This window comes from Podarcis bocagei (genome assembly GCF_964188305.1).
Source record: "Podarcis bocagei genome assembly, chromosome: 17".
Classification (NCBI taxonomy): domain Eukaryota; kingdom Metazoa; phylum Chordata; class Lepidosauria; order Squamata; family Lacertidae; genus Podarcis; species Podarcis bocagei.
Genome location: NC_138143.1, coordinates 22,319,416 through 22,334,644, shown reverse-complemented (window position 1 = coordinate 22,334,644; position 15,229 = coordinate 22,319,416). Strand labels below are relative to the sequence as shown.

Sequence of the window (15,229 nt, the reverse complement as noted above, 5' to 3'; positions counted from 1 at the left end):
AAATGTATAGCACATTAACATAAAATCAGACAATCAATTAAAATACATCCTCAAATCAGATCAGGATCAGAATAAAATCCAATCAGATGGCAACCCGCAGATTAGGGTTGGGGACCTTAAATGCTCACCAGGCCCAACTGTTTGTGCTGAACTTATATGGGCCTGTGAGAAAAATTGGGAGGCCACTTTCATGCAAGTTCTTATGAAAGGGGAGAGGGAGACTGAAGGAATTTTCTAACCTGTTTCCAGGAATTGCATCAGTAGGATTTTTATTTTTAAAAAAATCTGGGTCCTGTTGTTGCATTAATTTGTCACTACCTCCGTGAGCAAGACCCAACTGAAGTTAAGCATTTTAAGTCCCATTAATTTCAAATCATTTAAGCTAAGCATTTGTTTGGATCAAGTGCAGTATCAGCTAGAGTTTGGTATTATAGGTTTTGAACTCAATTACATACATTAAATATAGAGGAGTGTGGTTTAAATGAAAATTGACCAGTAACAAGTTATGTCTAGATTTAATATTATTACAGATATTCCTGGTGTGATGTAGTGAAAGTGTAAAACTGCTTATTTTTTCTCTCACAAATTGTAACAGATAATAGAGAATTTATGTTCTGAATGAATAGATTTGTTCACATTAAGGAAGCTTCAAAAATATAGGATTTTAATTATCTCTATGTGCTTTATGAGCTTGAAATTCTTGAGTTCATTGTGCTGGTATCATAAAATATGTATCCCACAAAAGTATTCCATTTAAGATTGATTCTGGATGAAAACATGGCAATACACAATCATAATCATCAGATATTATGCTCTAAACAGTTTAGATGAAAACAATTTGTGATAACTACAGTACATTCAAAGAGGAACTGTAACTTTTTTCCCCTGTGGAGATATAAATCACTTCTATTTTGCTGATGTGTTCCTTGAATGATTTCTGAACGTGCTAGCCCCTTTCCTTATTCTCACCAATGTTTTTAGCACCATTAGAACAAACTATTCCTGCCTTTACTTCATTGTGAATCTGGGCAATGATGTAAAAAAGAAAGAAAAGGGAAGAACAATATGGTCGTGTTGTGTCTTTCTTGAACATATTTTTTTTCCGGGGGGGGGGGGGAACTATAGTCAGATTCCAATTTTAGATGATAGAAGGAGCAGAGAAAATGTGCTGTTGGTCATAGGGTTTCATTACTGACATGAAGTCTCAAGTACATATAAATTGCCTCTATTAATCTAAACAGGTGCACTGAATTAATTTTGACAAGGTAAAATAGAAATGAAAATGAATATGGCTTAGTAGCATGTGATTAAACAAAATGTAGCCTTTCATTACATCTCAGCAGCTCAAATTAATGCAGTCATGAAACATTACTATGAAATAATAAAAGCACTCCAGACTGGGATCTCTACTTTCCTAGAAGGAGGAGAGTCTGTTACTTATTTACAATTTTGGCAACAAGTCGCGCTGCTTTTTCAAGGAGCTAAATTCAGGCTGATTTTTTGCAAGCTAGTTTTTACGTTTTTTTTTCCCCTGTCCTAAGAATAAAGTTGCCTCAGCCCAGGCTACAAATATCTCCTTATCTCTTCTGTTTTTCTTCCCAACATCCTTTACTCTCAATTAGTGGGAATATGATGATACTACTGAACATGTGAGTAAAAACTGACTGGCCAATCAAAAAAAGTGTGGTGGCTTTTTCTCTGCTTTAATCTTTATTTTTCCTACATTTGGTTGTTTGCACATGTGCATGGATTAACACCTTATTTCATCATCTATGACATCTGGATTTTTCTGCCTTCTTTTTCCTTTCCTTTTGGTTTGGCGTAGTGCTGATTTTTTTCTAAGTGTGTTGAATTTGCATACTCGTCTGTTCAGTCACTGACACTAACTTTTATCTCGCAATGCACTCCAGGAAACTATTCTTAAAATAACACAAAACATGTACTCATTCCCATCTGCTTGATAACTCTGCACCTTCAGGTCCCAATGCACTCAGGGTTTGTTATAAAACAAATTACTTTTATTTTTAGCTGCTAACATGGTGCCCATTTCCATTATTGACACATCATATTAAATGTATATTTGTGAAAATATACATTGGTACTGGCTGTGTACCAGTGATGTTTAAACAGCTTTGTTGCAGATATCACTTCCATCATTATTAACTAAGATTCCATCATCTCCATTTAAAAAGATACTCTTTAATCTGTACTCTTTCCCCTGCCAATACTGTCTCTTCCACTTGTAACTCAAGCCCCAGAAACTGAGGATGGATCTATATTCTAGTTTCCTCTCTCCATTTGATGAAATGTTGTCAGTCAGTGAACTGATGTTGAATATCCACACACATTGTTTTCTTGTGGATAATTCAGTATTTGTTCAGATTCAGTCTGCCACATTCAGTCTTTGAAAACGAACATTTTAAAAAAGCATTTAACTGGGAAGAGATGTGTGGTCCCATAGGATTAAATCCATATGCTTGATAGGGTTCTTCATAGAATGACCAAATGCCCAAGTCTGAAGACCTTGGATTGCATTTTTCAGATGCATATTACTGAACCCATTTTTATTATCCATTATTACGACTCTTTCGTTGTTATCTTACTGGGTGATTGCACTCATGGATTCTACACATACATGAGCATTTTACAAACCTCAAGCAACCTACCGTACTTTTCCATGTGTAAGACTATGTTTTTTTCTTTTAAAATCATGCTAAAAAGTGGGGGTCGTCTTATACATGGGTAGTGCATAGGGTGGACGTTTGATTGGTTGCTGCTGAGGCTGTCAGCAGCTATTGTGCATGTTATTGGTTGCTGCGTCAATGGGTGGTGTTGATTGGCTGACGCTTCGGCAGTTGGGTGGGTGACTGGCAGCTTCTGCCGGCGATGGGACAGAAGGGAGGCAGATTTTGCAATGTGGGGGCGGATGAGCAATTTTTGGCATTCCCCTCTAAAAAGAAGCTCTGAAACACTAGGCAATCCTCTGCAAAAACAAGCTCAACAACTCTGTGCCATCTCCTCCATTTTCTTAAATTTGAGTCCCCCAAAATAGGGGGTGTCTTACAGACGGAAAAGTATGGTATTTCTGAGGCTAGGTCATACTTTTTACAGAAAGGACTCAATCTACTCCTAGGGTGAGCACAGTGTTAATATATAGGTGATTGTCACATGACCCAAAAATCCCTATTTTCAGCCCTTTGCACATAAGCAACACAACTGGATTTAAGGGGGAGAAAAGAGGCTTCTGCTGATGGTAACAGCCAACTGTGCTGTCCATGATAGGTGGAATCACGAATAAACCAGAGCTCTATTAATGTATGGAAAGACTCCACACATGGGCACTCTGAGTTGATTAAGCTATTCATTTTATAGCCATTCTGTTTAATAACAAATCTGTTTGCAAACTCTGCCATCCATACATGAAACCCCATTTGCAACCCAACTTTGTCATTTTTATTAGTCTTGAAAAAAGTGCATATAGGGTTTACTAACTAGAAGTAAGAAAGAACTAAGAACATGCTTTCTTACAATGCAAATTATGTCCCATTGATTTCAGTGGGAGCGTGTTAAGCACATATATAGAAATCAGTGGGCTTAAAAGGCTTAATTTTGGCTGGATCATACTCTTGATACCTAGTCTGTAAATTAAACATCATTAGTTCCCACTTCTGTTCACTTTATGAGCCTTTCCTCAGTAATTAGCAATTTGATTGTTACTGATTTATAACTTTCTCAACCTGCCCTCAGAGCCAGTTTCAAACATGCTTTAATCTTCATCCCCTTTTGTTTATTAAAAAAAGCAACACATTGTATTCAATACTAAATGCCTTTTCCATCTTCTCTTGTTCCATTGCAACCAAATTTTCAAATTATGTTTAATGGCTCTTTCAGATTATAGAGAACAAATTACTCTTATATCAAATGCCACTTTACAAACACTACTTTTATAAAAGTTTATGTATATTTTATTTTTAATCACTAAAAGAAAAGGCTTTCTAATGTACAATCCTGTGCATATTAACTTTAAAAATATCCCCGTTACATTTAGTTGGGCTTACATCAAATGAATGTTCATAGTAGTGTGGAGGGTTACAACAGTGCAGTCCAGTCCTATGCATGCTTTACTCGGAAGTAGCTGGGCTTACTTCTGGGAACAGTGCATATGAATGCAGCCTTCATATATTACATAAAATTAGGGCTTTTTTCAGCCCAAGCTCACTGGAACTCAGTTCTGGCATCTCTCAAGTGGGCACCATTGCCATTGTGTGACCAGGCAGCGACAGCCCCAGCCCCCAGGGATCATAAGGAAGGAATAAAGACTCTGATAACATTATATGGAATTAAAATTAGGCCACAACTTTATTAAACTTCTGAATGTAGGAAGACCTTGGCTTAGGCATTGGGCGTGTATCCCTCCCAGCCCCCCAGCCGGGGGGAACTGGGGCTTATTAGGGTAAATGAGATATGGGGGTGCTCTGTGAGACATCAGTGCAGCAGGCAGCCCAGCCCATATCCCCACACGCAGGGTAGTTCACTGACGACCTTTCAGTGTATGGCCAGTGACACCTATATATATATAACCCATTTAAGAGGGGACCCTGGAATCGTCGCCTCAGGGGGGTGAGTCACCACTTCACACACACACACAATATAGGGAAGAAAAGACTAAAGAATTCCACCCAAGGCCATAACCGCCAAAGCTGTGACAAATTGCTACGGGGAATTTATTCCTGGTCCTTCAACAGCAACCAGTCAAAGACGGTAGCAGCGCCCACTAAACAGGAAGAAAAAGTTAACCTGCAAACAAGAAACATTGAACAAAAGGAGAGTAGGGAGGGTGAATCTCCAGAGCTGACTGCCTGGCTATTGTTGGTTCCACCCCCTGTTTGTAAATGGGGCTGGCCCCACCTCCCAGCAAGAAACTTGATCACTGAGGCTGGGTGTGAACCTCCAAAAATTAACACTGAGAGGCAAGCCAGCCCCTGTTTGCCAGTAAGCTCCCTGGGGACTGTAGCATTATGTGCGATCCTGTAAAGGGCACCCACAATGTAAAGTGTGAGTGCTCATTATAAGAGAACAAGGGAGGTGTTTGTGGTGAGTTCTGGCACCTTTTTTTTCTAGAAAAATAGCACTGCATAAAACAGCTTTAGAAGTTGGAATGTAAGTAGGGTTCTCAGGTATACAGGCAGTGATAGCATAACTTTTTAAATAATGGCTAGTAAATTCTTAAATAAACCTGATTCCCATTCCCCACTTTATTTGTACTACACCAGGAATAAGACTCTACACAGAGTGAATTTCAAAAGGATTTCCCCCTCCCCTGTTAGTACAGTTAACAGCACTCGGCCTTTGGCCTTTTGCTTGACAAAACGACTTGGGGCATGCTGCTCAGAAATGCCTTGACGCTTATTGCTGACATAAGTGAAATACAGTGCATTGCAAGGCCTCACCCGCTATTCTGGTCCAACCAAAAGCTTGCCATCACTGCAGGTCGCACGAAAGCCATGTGCGCTGATTGTTATATGTTGCAACTAATTGCAAGGCAAAACGATCTTGATTTAGCAGTAGTGCATATGTTTTAATACGCATTCTGGTTTTTGTCTTTGTTTTGCTTCATTTTAGGAAATGATAATAGCGGGATTGCAGCCCGAGACAACCTATTCTCTCACTGTGACGGCCTATACAACCAAAGGAGATGGAGCACGAAGCAAACCCAGACTGGTGTCCACGACTGGTGCAGGTAAATAGATGGAGATTCCTTTCATTTCCTTGCAACCAGCCGTTTGTGCTTTGATGCTTTCCAAATTGAAACTCAAAACGTTCGTGTAGGTGGCTATGGCATGCCTCAGTGGCGTAGCAGCAGTTTCCGGTGCTCAGGGCAGGTGTGTGCACCAAGCATGGAGGCTGCCAGCTCAGCCCTCAATGATGGTTACACCGGAGCAACCCCACCGGAGAAAAATGAGGGGCACACTGAGCCACCTGCGGGGCGGAGCCCAGGCAGCTGACGTAGCCCTTGGCAGATGGAGAGTAGGCCTGGGCTAGAGTGTGGTGGCGGCTTCAACTGGCAGTATATTGTGAGTGAAGCAGTGGCATAGCGTGGGGGGTGCAGGGGGGGCCGGCCGCACCGGGCGCAACATCTGGGGGTTAGGGGGCACAAATCCACGGGCTAGGGGGTGCAAACTACTTGCCTTGCCCCGGGTGCTGACAACCCACGCTACGCCACTGGAGTGAAGCAGTTGCCACCTCTCCTGAGTCCCTCTACAACCACACTTCAGTTGCCTGCATGTGGGCACCGGGCTCATGGACATGGGACCATGGGCCCCCTGCCCCCCCCCAGGATATGCCCCTGGTAGGCCTAAGTCAGGGGTCAGCAACCTTTTTCATCCGTGGGCCAGTCCACTGTCCCTCAGACCTTGTGGTGGGCTGGACTATGTTTTGAAGAAAAGAAAAATGAACAAATTCCTATGCCCCACAAATAACCCAGAGATGCATTTTAAATAAAAGTACACATTCTGCTCATGTTGAAACACCAGGCAGTCCCCACAAATAAACCAGAGGTGCATTTTAAATAAAAGGACTCATTCTACTCCTCGCCAGAGTGGTGCATGCTCTGGTTATCTCTCCCTTGGACTACTGCAGTGCACTCTATGTGGGGCTACCTTTGAAGGTGATCCGGAAACTACAACTAATCCAGAATGCCGCAGCTAGACTGGTGACTGGGAGCGGCCACCAAGACCATATAACACCGGTCTTGAAAGACCTACACTGGCTCCCAGTACGTTTCCGAGCACAATTCAGTGTTGGTGCTGACCTTTAAAGCCCTAAACGGCCTCTGTCCAGTATATCTGAAGGAACGTCTCCACCCCCATCGTTCTGCCTGGACACTGAGGTCCAGCGCCGAGGGCCTTCTGGCGGTTCCCTCGCTACGAGAAGCCAAGCTACAGGGAACCAGGCAGAGGGCCTTCTCGGTAGTGGCATCCGCCCTGTGGAACGCCCTCCCACCAGATGTCAAAGAGAAAAATAACTAACAAACTTTTAGAAGACATCTGAAGGCAGCCCTGTTTAGGGAAGCTTTTAATGTTTGATAGGTTATTGTATTTTAGTGTTTTGTTGGAAGCTGCCCAGAGTATCTGGGGAGGCCCAGCCAGATGGGCGGGGTATAAATCATAAATTATTATTATTATTACTCATGTAAAAAAAAAACGCTGATTCTCGGACCATCCGTGGGCCGGATTGAGAAGGCCTAAGTGTATAAAACATTTGAAATACTAAAGCAATTTTACCAAATAGATAAAACTGGTGACAAGACCCCAATGAGGATTGAGAGTATAGCTTTTGGATGAACAAAGCTAGAACAAATAAAGTGGGACCAGAAAAGCTGAGTACTTGTGCAGAAGGAATTCCTGTAGATGGATTTATTTTATTTTAAATATATAGATTGTGATGTTGTCATTCACAGCAATGATAATTGAACTTCCTGTCACTAACTTTTCCGGAAATGTGAAGCTACTTCCAAAATTCATAATTAAAAGCACAATTGCGGTACTGTTTTGCAACTCAATTTCGGTGGTGCCTGTTCAGGAGAATTTCCCAATCAGTTGTTGCCCTATTGTTGGATTCTAGCCACTATAATAAGCCTGATATACGACAAAATGTTCTAATCTGCTTTTTATTTTACCAAATGATTTACAATGCACATGAGTCATCTTCAATTTATTATTTCTGCCATAAAGAAATAATAGTAAGTCTCACATCACGTGGCTATATATATTTAGGCAAAACAGATCAATGTGTGTGTTTTTTAAATCGTCTAAACCCAGATAGCTGCCACAATAGTAAAAGCAATTTACAGTATAAATAATTTAGCAGCAGCTCCCCGCAGCCCCTCTTCTTAGAAATCTGAATGAGTTATTATTATTCTGTTTCTGTGGACTCACCTGCTTTTCCTTGTGCTCCATTGGCTTCAGTGATAGTTATAATGCAGTGAAAAATAGGGCCTGAAATAGATATATCTATAGTCTTTTCTCAGCTCTGTAGCTGCCTCTTACACAGCAGTAGGGAATAGTCAAAATTAAGCAAAGAGATATACTTCATACACTGGGAAGAAAAGAGAAAACCTGTACAGTACAATGCACAGGATGCTATTTGCACAAGAATAAGATGTTAGCAGTGAGGGAGAGGTGGGAAATAGCTATACGACACCTGTATTTGTGTATTGTTGGTAATAATAGCTAGTACTTGGGCATGCCCCATTTTTTAAAAAAGAAAACACTCTTTTTGGTGTGTAATAAAGAGTTGCATTTAGATAGAAATGGGAGGGGGGCAGTGGGACGGATTCAGGGCCATACATTGCCTCCTATGCCATTAGGAGGGTTTAGATATACTGCATGTATTAGTGAAGGTCATGGATTTTGCATGGACTGCATGACCTCTCTAAAGAGTTTATAACTTGGTTCTTTTTTCCTAAGGGAGAGCTGAGCTCATTTTATATGCTTTGCTCAGGAAAAACGCTCACACCTCTGCTCTCAGCCTTTCGCTAGCCAAAGTTTGAAACTTCAATAGTGTATCACTTATCACAAACAGAAGCTTGACACTGCTCAGGTTCACGCATCACATTAAACCATGGTTTTAAGAAAGTAAGTAAACAGCAAACCATGGTTTATTTTCTCTTGCAACCCCATAATCAGGGCTTTTTTTCTAGTCAGAACTTGCCAGAACTCAGTTCCGGCGCCTCTTAGGTGGGAGGCACAAGGGAGATGTTCAAGCTGAGTTCTGGCACCTCTTTTTCTACAAAAGCAGCACTGCCCCTAGTTAATAAACCTCTTGGGCTTGCCGATCAGGAGGTTGGCGGTTCGAATCCCTGCAACGGAGTGAGCTCCCGTTGCTTGGTCCCAGCTCCTGCCAACCTAGCAGTTTGAAAGCACACCCCCCCCCGCAAAAAAAGTGCAAGTAGATAAATAGGTACCGCTCTGGTGGGAAGGTAAACGGCGTTTCCATGCGCTGCTCTGGTTTTGCCAGAAGCGGCTTAGTCATGCTGGCCACATGACCCGGAAGCTGTACGCCGGCTCCCTCGGCCAATAAAGCGAGATGAGCGCGCAACCCCAGAGTCGGTCACGACTGGACCTAATGGTCAGGGGTCCCTTTACATACACACACACACACACACACACACACACACACACACATATATATATGGCTAGAGATCTGAAATGGGCAAGTTTGCCATTGGACTAGATCATAGTAACGTAGGAAATGAACATATAATGACTCTGACCTTATACCAAGGCAGCATCTCTTAAAGGTTTCAGGCAAAAATCTTTTTCCAGCTCTCCCTAGAGATGCTAGACTTTAACATTGGATCTATTGTATGCAAGGCATGTGCCACTGTGGTACACCCCTTCTCAACATGCGAGTTTTCTGGGATTTTTTTTTTAGTTTGTTTTCATTAATCACTTAAAAACTATGTCCACATGTGTAAAAGCTATTCTGTCACTAGGCTTCATAGAAATAAACACTCTTCTTCTCTCCCCCAGCCCTCCAGTTAGAAGCTAGGGAAAGGAGGGAGGAAAGACAAAATGCCTAAGTTTGTGGTGCTCTCTGAATGAATACCGTATTTTTTGCTCTATAAGACTCACTTTTTTCCCTCCTAAAATGTAAGGGGAAATGTGTGTGCGTCTTATGGAGCAAATGCAGGTTGCGCAGCTATCCCAGAAGCCAGAACAGCAAGAGGGATTGCTGCTTTCACTGCACAGCGATCCCTCTTGCTGTTCTGGCTTCTGGGATTCAGAATTTTTTTCTTCTTGTTTTCCTCCTCCAAAAACTAGGTGCGTCTTATGGTCTGGTGCGTCTTATAGAGCGAGAAATGCAGCACTTTATGAACAGGAGGAAACAGTGTGTCCATCACATACATAACTTTTTCAAGACACATGAATAAAGTTTGTTAGAAATGATTCATTCGCCCGCTTTACTTGCTAACATCATCTTGTGTTGCAGTTCCAGGAAAACCTCGGCTTGTGATTAGCCACACACAAATGAGTACAGCTCTAATTCAATGGCACCCGCCTGTCGACACCTACGGCCCTCTGCAGGGCTACCGCCTGAGGTTTGGCCGCAAAGACATAGATGCCTTTACGACGCGGGATTTCACCGACAAGGATGACCACTACACCGCGACAGATATTCACAAGGGGACTTCGTATGTCTTCAGGCTTTCAGCTAGAAATAAAGTGGGCTTTGGGGAGGAGATGGTAAAGGAAATTTCGATTCCAGAAGATCTGCCAAGCGGATTCCCTCAAAACCTGCGCTCGGAAAGTGCCACCTCAACTTCAGTCCAGCTCTCTTGGCAACCGCCCGTCCTATCAGAAAGAAATGGTATTATCACCAAATACACTCTGCAGTACAGGGATATCAATGTGGCACATCACCAAACGGAGATGTCTGTTGTTCCTGCTGATATTACTATGACGCTTTCAGGCTTAAAACCAGATACCACATATGATGTAAAAATACGTGCACACACAAGCAAAGGGCCTGGTCCATATAGTCCCAGTGTCCAGTTCAGGACACTACCTGTGGATCAAGGTAGGATTTGTCTGCTTATGACTTTTCTTTTAAAGGAATTTCGGTCTTTGGATATCGATATTTTTGAAGCTGTTACTAAAACTGACCAAACCATCGTATAAATAGTTTCAACTAACATCAGAGGTAAAGTATGTGAAACCTTACGTGTTTTGGATTCATTAGTATTCAGTTATCCTATATCAGGCAAGTCTGGCTCACATCTACGCAATATTTGCAGGTAAGAGAAATAGAATGTTTTGAGTTGCCATTTGTAAGAATGGGATATGGTTTTTAAAAGCAGGTAGGAGAATTGTTGAGTGTGTTTAGTGTCGGAAATGGGATGGGATCCCAAGGTCAAGATGTACTTTAAATACATTGCTTTTTCCTTTTCCAGCAGTGTTTGCAAAAAATTTTCATGTCAAAGCAGTGATGAAGACATCAGTATTGCTCTCTTGGGAGATACCAGAGAATTACAACTCTGCTCTGCCTTTCAAAGTAAGTTGCTTTGCAGTTTGTAAGATTTGAAGGGTAAAACCTGAGATGAAGGAATGTTCTCATTAAGCAGACAGGTTCCAAATGGTTAACAAAAGTTGGGTCAAGAAGAAGAAGAAGAGGAGAGTTTGGATTTGATATCCCGCTTTATCACTACCCGAAGGAGTCTCAAAGTGATGGAGGAAGCAAGAAGGAAAAAGGAAAAGCAGGAGGGTTTAATTAATATACAGCCCCAAACCAGCAGACCTCAGGGTGGTTAACAACACAAAATCACAATATAAAAAGCACATGATAAAAATCAAAACAAAGACAGCCCAATAATCGCCCTCTTCCACAACACATTTTCAAAAGGGCATTGGATGTCAATCATCCCAAAGCCTATTTAAAGAGGAAGGAAACTTGGCGCCTAAAGGTGTATAATGAAGGCGCGGCTAAGCCTCCATGGGGAGAGAATTCCATAGACAGGGAGCCACTGCAGAAAAGGCCCGTTCTCTTGTTGCCACTTTCTGGACCACTCATGGAGGAGGCAGTCGAAAAAAGGGCCTCAGAAGATGATCTCAGGGTCCTGGTAGGTTCATGAGGGGAGAACAATTACATGAATCCTAAGACAACCTTATACACCCCTACCAACAACAACATTCTTCATTATGGTCCAAAGACCCACAAAAAACAGTTTCAAAATGCAAAATGCAGCAGAGATACATGGAAAAGATTCCAAGGCAGTCACTATGTTTTATCCAGAGCATGTTGATTTCTATTTCTTACTACCTTTGAGATAAATTTTGCTACGGCCTGTGTAGTATCATTTGACTTATCTCTGACATGATGAGATAGAAGGTATCAGAATTCCCTGGTAAATTTACCAGTAAGGGTTTAATTAATTGATCCCTGACTTGTTCATACAGCCCACAGTGTATTAAGATATGCTTCATACAATCGACAGCCTGAGAACATAAACAGAGTCTACTATGATAAGGTATACCAGTCAGTCTGCCGTTTAGAACTGCAGATGGAAATACATTTAATCTGACTTTGGTAAACAGTTGACGATAACTGGGTACTGACAGATTCATAAGGTACAAGGGTAATTGAAAATCATGTCCATAATGAATTCTGAACACAAATGGTCTACAGGTTACATATGATCGAGAGCAAAGATTGCTTTATGCGATATCCCGTAACCTCTGGCTCAAGGATTTAAGGGCAATGTCATAACCCAGATGATGTAAAAAGGATGGTGAAAGTCCAATTCAGGAGATTTTGGGGGCCATAGCTTTTGACCATGAGCTGATAGACTCCTCATTGGTTAAATGTAAAAGTAATCCCTCCCCCACACCAAATACCAAAATCTTTAACCAGTATTTTAAGGCAGCCCATCATGCTTTTGGTGAAACGTGGACATTCACCTGTTTCCAGAAATAGAACTGAATTAGGAACACAGTTTGGAACCTGAAGTTAGGACCGAAGGAACTTTGCCTGGAAGCCATCCATCTTAGGAAATAAACCATTATACCAGACATTTGAAGTGTATAGGAGTTGGGAAACAGATTTTGCATTAAAGACCCTTATGGCTGGTGGAACATAATGACCTCCCTTTGAGTAAAACCAAAAATTGGAGTATAGCAAGTCTGCTCATCTCCGCCTTCTGACAGGTAGTCTGCCAGGGGCAATTCCAGGACTTTGTGTGGTGAAACAACAGCCCTAAATACTGAGAAAAGATATTCCCCTTGTAAATGGGTATTAGATGGCCATAATCTAGAGTAGACCAAATATACCTCTACTGGTGCCAGCGTCCTGGCAAGTGGTATTAGGCAACTGAAGAGCTACAACTACTATTTTACCTTTCTGCCTACGCCCCCAGACTTAAAGATTGAGCTTGCATTTTTGAATGTCTGGAAGAAAAAGAGATCTGGCTTTAGCTGTTCCTAACCAGTAGAGCTTGCATAAACCTAAGCTAGTATACAGCAAGCCATTACTGTGTATTTGTGTTAAATCCAGTTTAATTTGAAGTGTGCCTCCAGTTAAAGGAATTGTTGTCTAGCAGAACATAATACAACTCTGAGTGGGATATCATAGAAGTTTGTTGCAAAGAAAAGCTAGTGCGAATCATTGAGGAAGCTGCTGGGAATCATTATTTTAAGGTCCCCCCAAATAACTGATGTTTTCAGGTAATTCTGAAGAATTATACATAGTTGTGGCATATACTTACAGACAAGAGAAGATAAACAGAACATTACTATCTTCTTGAGTATTGCTGGATCAAAAGCAGTAAAGGGCAGCTAACGTGGTTTATTCTTTCCCCCCTTAATTACTAACAATTTGCTAACAAAAATGAAAACCCTCACTTTTTTAGATCCTGTACGATGATGGGAAAATGGCAGTTGAGGTAGATGGCCGAGCCACTCAGAAACTTATCACCAACCTGAAACCTGAGACATCATATTCATTTGTACTGACCAATAGAGGCAATAGCGCTGGAGGTCTTCAGCACAGGGTAACAGCAAAAACAGCACCAGATGTACTGCGAACCCAACCACTGTTCATTGATAAGACCAATGTTGATGGAATGGTAACAGTGAAGCTACCAGATGTTCCTGCAAACAAAACTATAAAGTGAGTTAAACGTCAAAAGTCATTCGTACTTTATTACTTACTGGATTCTCTGCATTAAAACCATGAGCTGCTGTAGTTGCAGCAGCCTTGAACTGCATGTTTCAGGTCAACCTATCAGAATTTTACATTTATTTATTTATAACATTTGTATCCTGCCTTTCTTCTTTGTATCCAAGAAATTCATGCCATTAACTCGAGGATCTCCCACCTGTGCAATGGGACTTCTTCTCCCTGTCCTCGCCCTCTGCACTCACACATATCCATCTGTTCTGGTGGTTCCCCCAATCCTCTGGAGGGGATTTAAGGGGGTGCACAGAGAAAAGAGTGTGGGAGGAAGTCCTATAGCACAGATGGATGTTCTTGCAGTAACAGGACGACTTCACTGAATGAAACCTGGTGTGTGGGGAATTCTTATCTGGTCCCTTGTCCTTGCACTGCCCAGGATATCAAATCTCTAGTCATATTCCCAGATTTGGACAAATACAGAGACAAAGCAAGGTATGCGGAAGGAGATTTTGTGTTGTCATGGGTGGAGTAGGATCTGTAGAAGATGACACAAGTGTAACTGAGGGCTCCTGAAGCTCTTTGTGAACCTTGATGATCAGACATCAAAAATCAATAATGTTTCTAAACTTATCATGTCACTGATGTAGGTTTGGGAGAGCAAACACCAGTTGTACGTGGCACTCTATAACCTGGCCAGATGAGACGATGACAGCAACATCTCCCCAATGATAGAAAGCTCTGATATCAGATAGAACAGAACTTCTAACCTTCATGGTTTTATATCTTCCAAATTCTCAATATATGTACAATCATCCAAGAAAATGTGGGGGAAGGGACTGTCTTTTCCTTAGCATTTCATCAAATATTTACTAAATATTTGTAAATGTAGAGGAAACCTGAAAAGATTATGAACATATTCCTTAAGAGTAGATAATCTACATGCCATTCCTCTTTCCACTGGCACCCCTTTTTCTATAAAAATAGCACCGCACATTCCCAATTTTTTCTCCCAGCTGCAGCCTAGGAACAAAACAGCAATACAGTGGTACCTCTGGTTGCGAACGAGATCTGTTCTGGAGGCCCATTCGCAACATGAAAAGCCCTCAACCTGAAGTGCCATATCTGCGCAGGTACGCGGTGTGATTTGGCGCTTGTGCGCATGCGTGAAGCATGATTTAGTGCTTTGCACATGCGTGAGCTGCGAAACCCGGAAGTAACCCTTTCCGGTACTGCCAGGTCGCCGCGGGACGCAACCTGAAAAAACGTATCATGAAGCAAACGTATGACTGTATCGGGGAAAGGCATTTCAGCTCAGCCTTAGGAAAAAGATGTACCCACAGAGTGGATTTTGCTGCTACTTTGAATAATGCTGGTGATGACATGTGCAAAGATGGAGTGATTCTGCTCTGTCTTCCACTGGGAGATGTATGTTCTTAGTGGGCTACAGCAGAAGTATAAAAGAAGACGAGCACTCCCATTGCATATTTATTGAACTGCTCAAAGTGGGTCTAGTCCTGGTAAAGACATAAACTGTAGAACTTTGGTTGGCTAAAACACT

The 15,229-nt window shown here is 41.8% G+C and overlaps 1 protein-coding gene across 28 annotated transcripts in view; it reads left to right on the top strand.

The window, feature by feature from the left end:
- PTPRD (protein tyrosine phosphatase receptor type D) overlaps positions 1-15,229 on the top strand; it is a 1,185,728-nt gene that overhangs the window by 1,033,029 nt on the left and 137,470 nt on the right. For 17 of the 28 annotated variants that reach the window (XM_081176033.1, XM_081176022.1, XM_081176026.1 and 14 more), the window contains 5 exons: positions 1,623-1,649; positions 5,623-5,740; positions 9,994-10,581; positions 10,955-11,055; positions 13,406-13,665. In XM_081176033.1, the coding sequence (XP_081032159.1) occupies positions 1,623-1,649; positions 5,623-5,740; positions 9,994-10,581; positions 10,955-11,055; positions 13,406-13,665 (1,094 nt within the window). The remainder of the gene's footprint in view (positions 1-1,622; positions 1,650-5,622; positions 5,741-9,993; positions 10,582-10,954; positions 11,056-13,405; positions 13,666-15,229) is intronic. The other 11 variants (XM_081176039.1, XM_081176038.1, XM_081176037.1 and 8 more) reach the window with 4 other exon arrangements.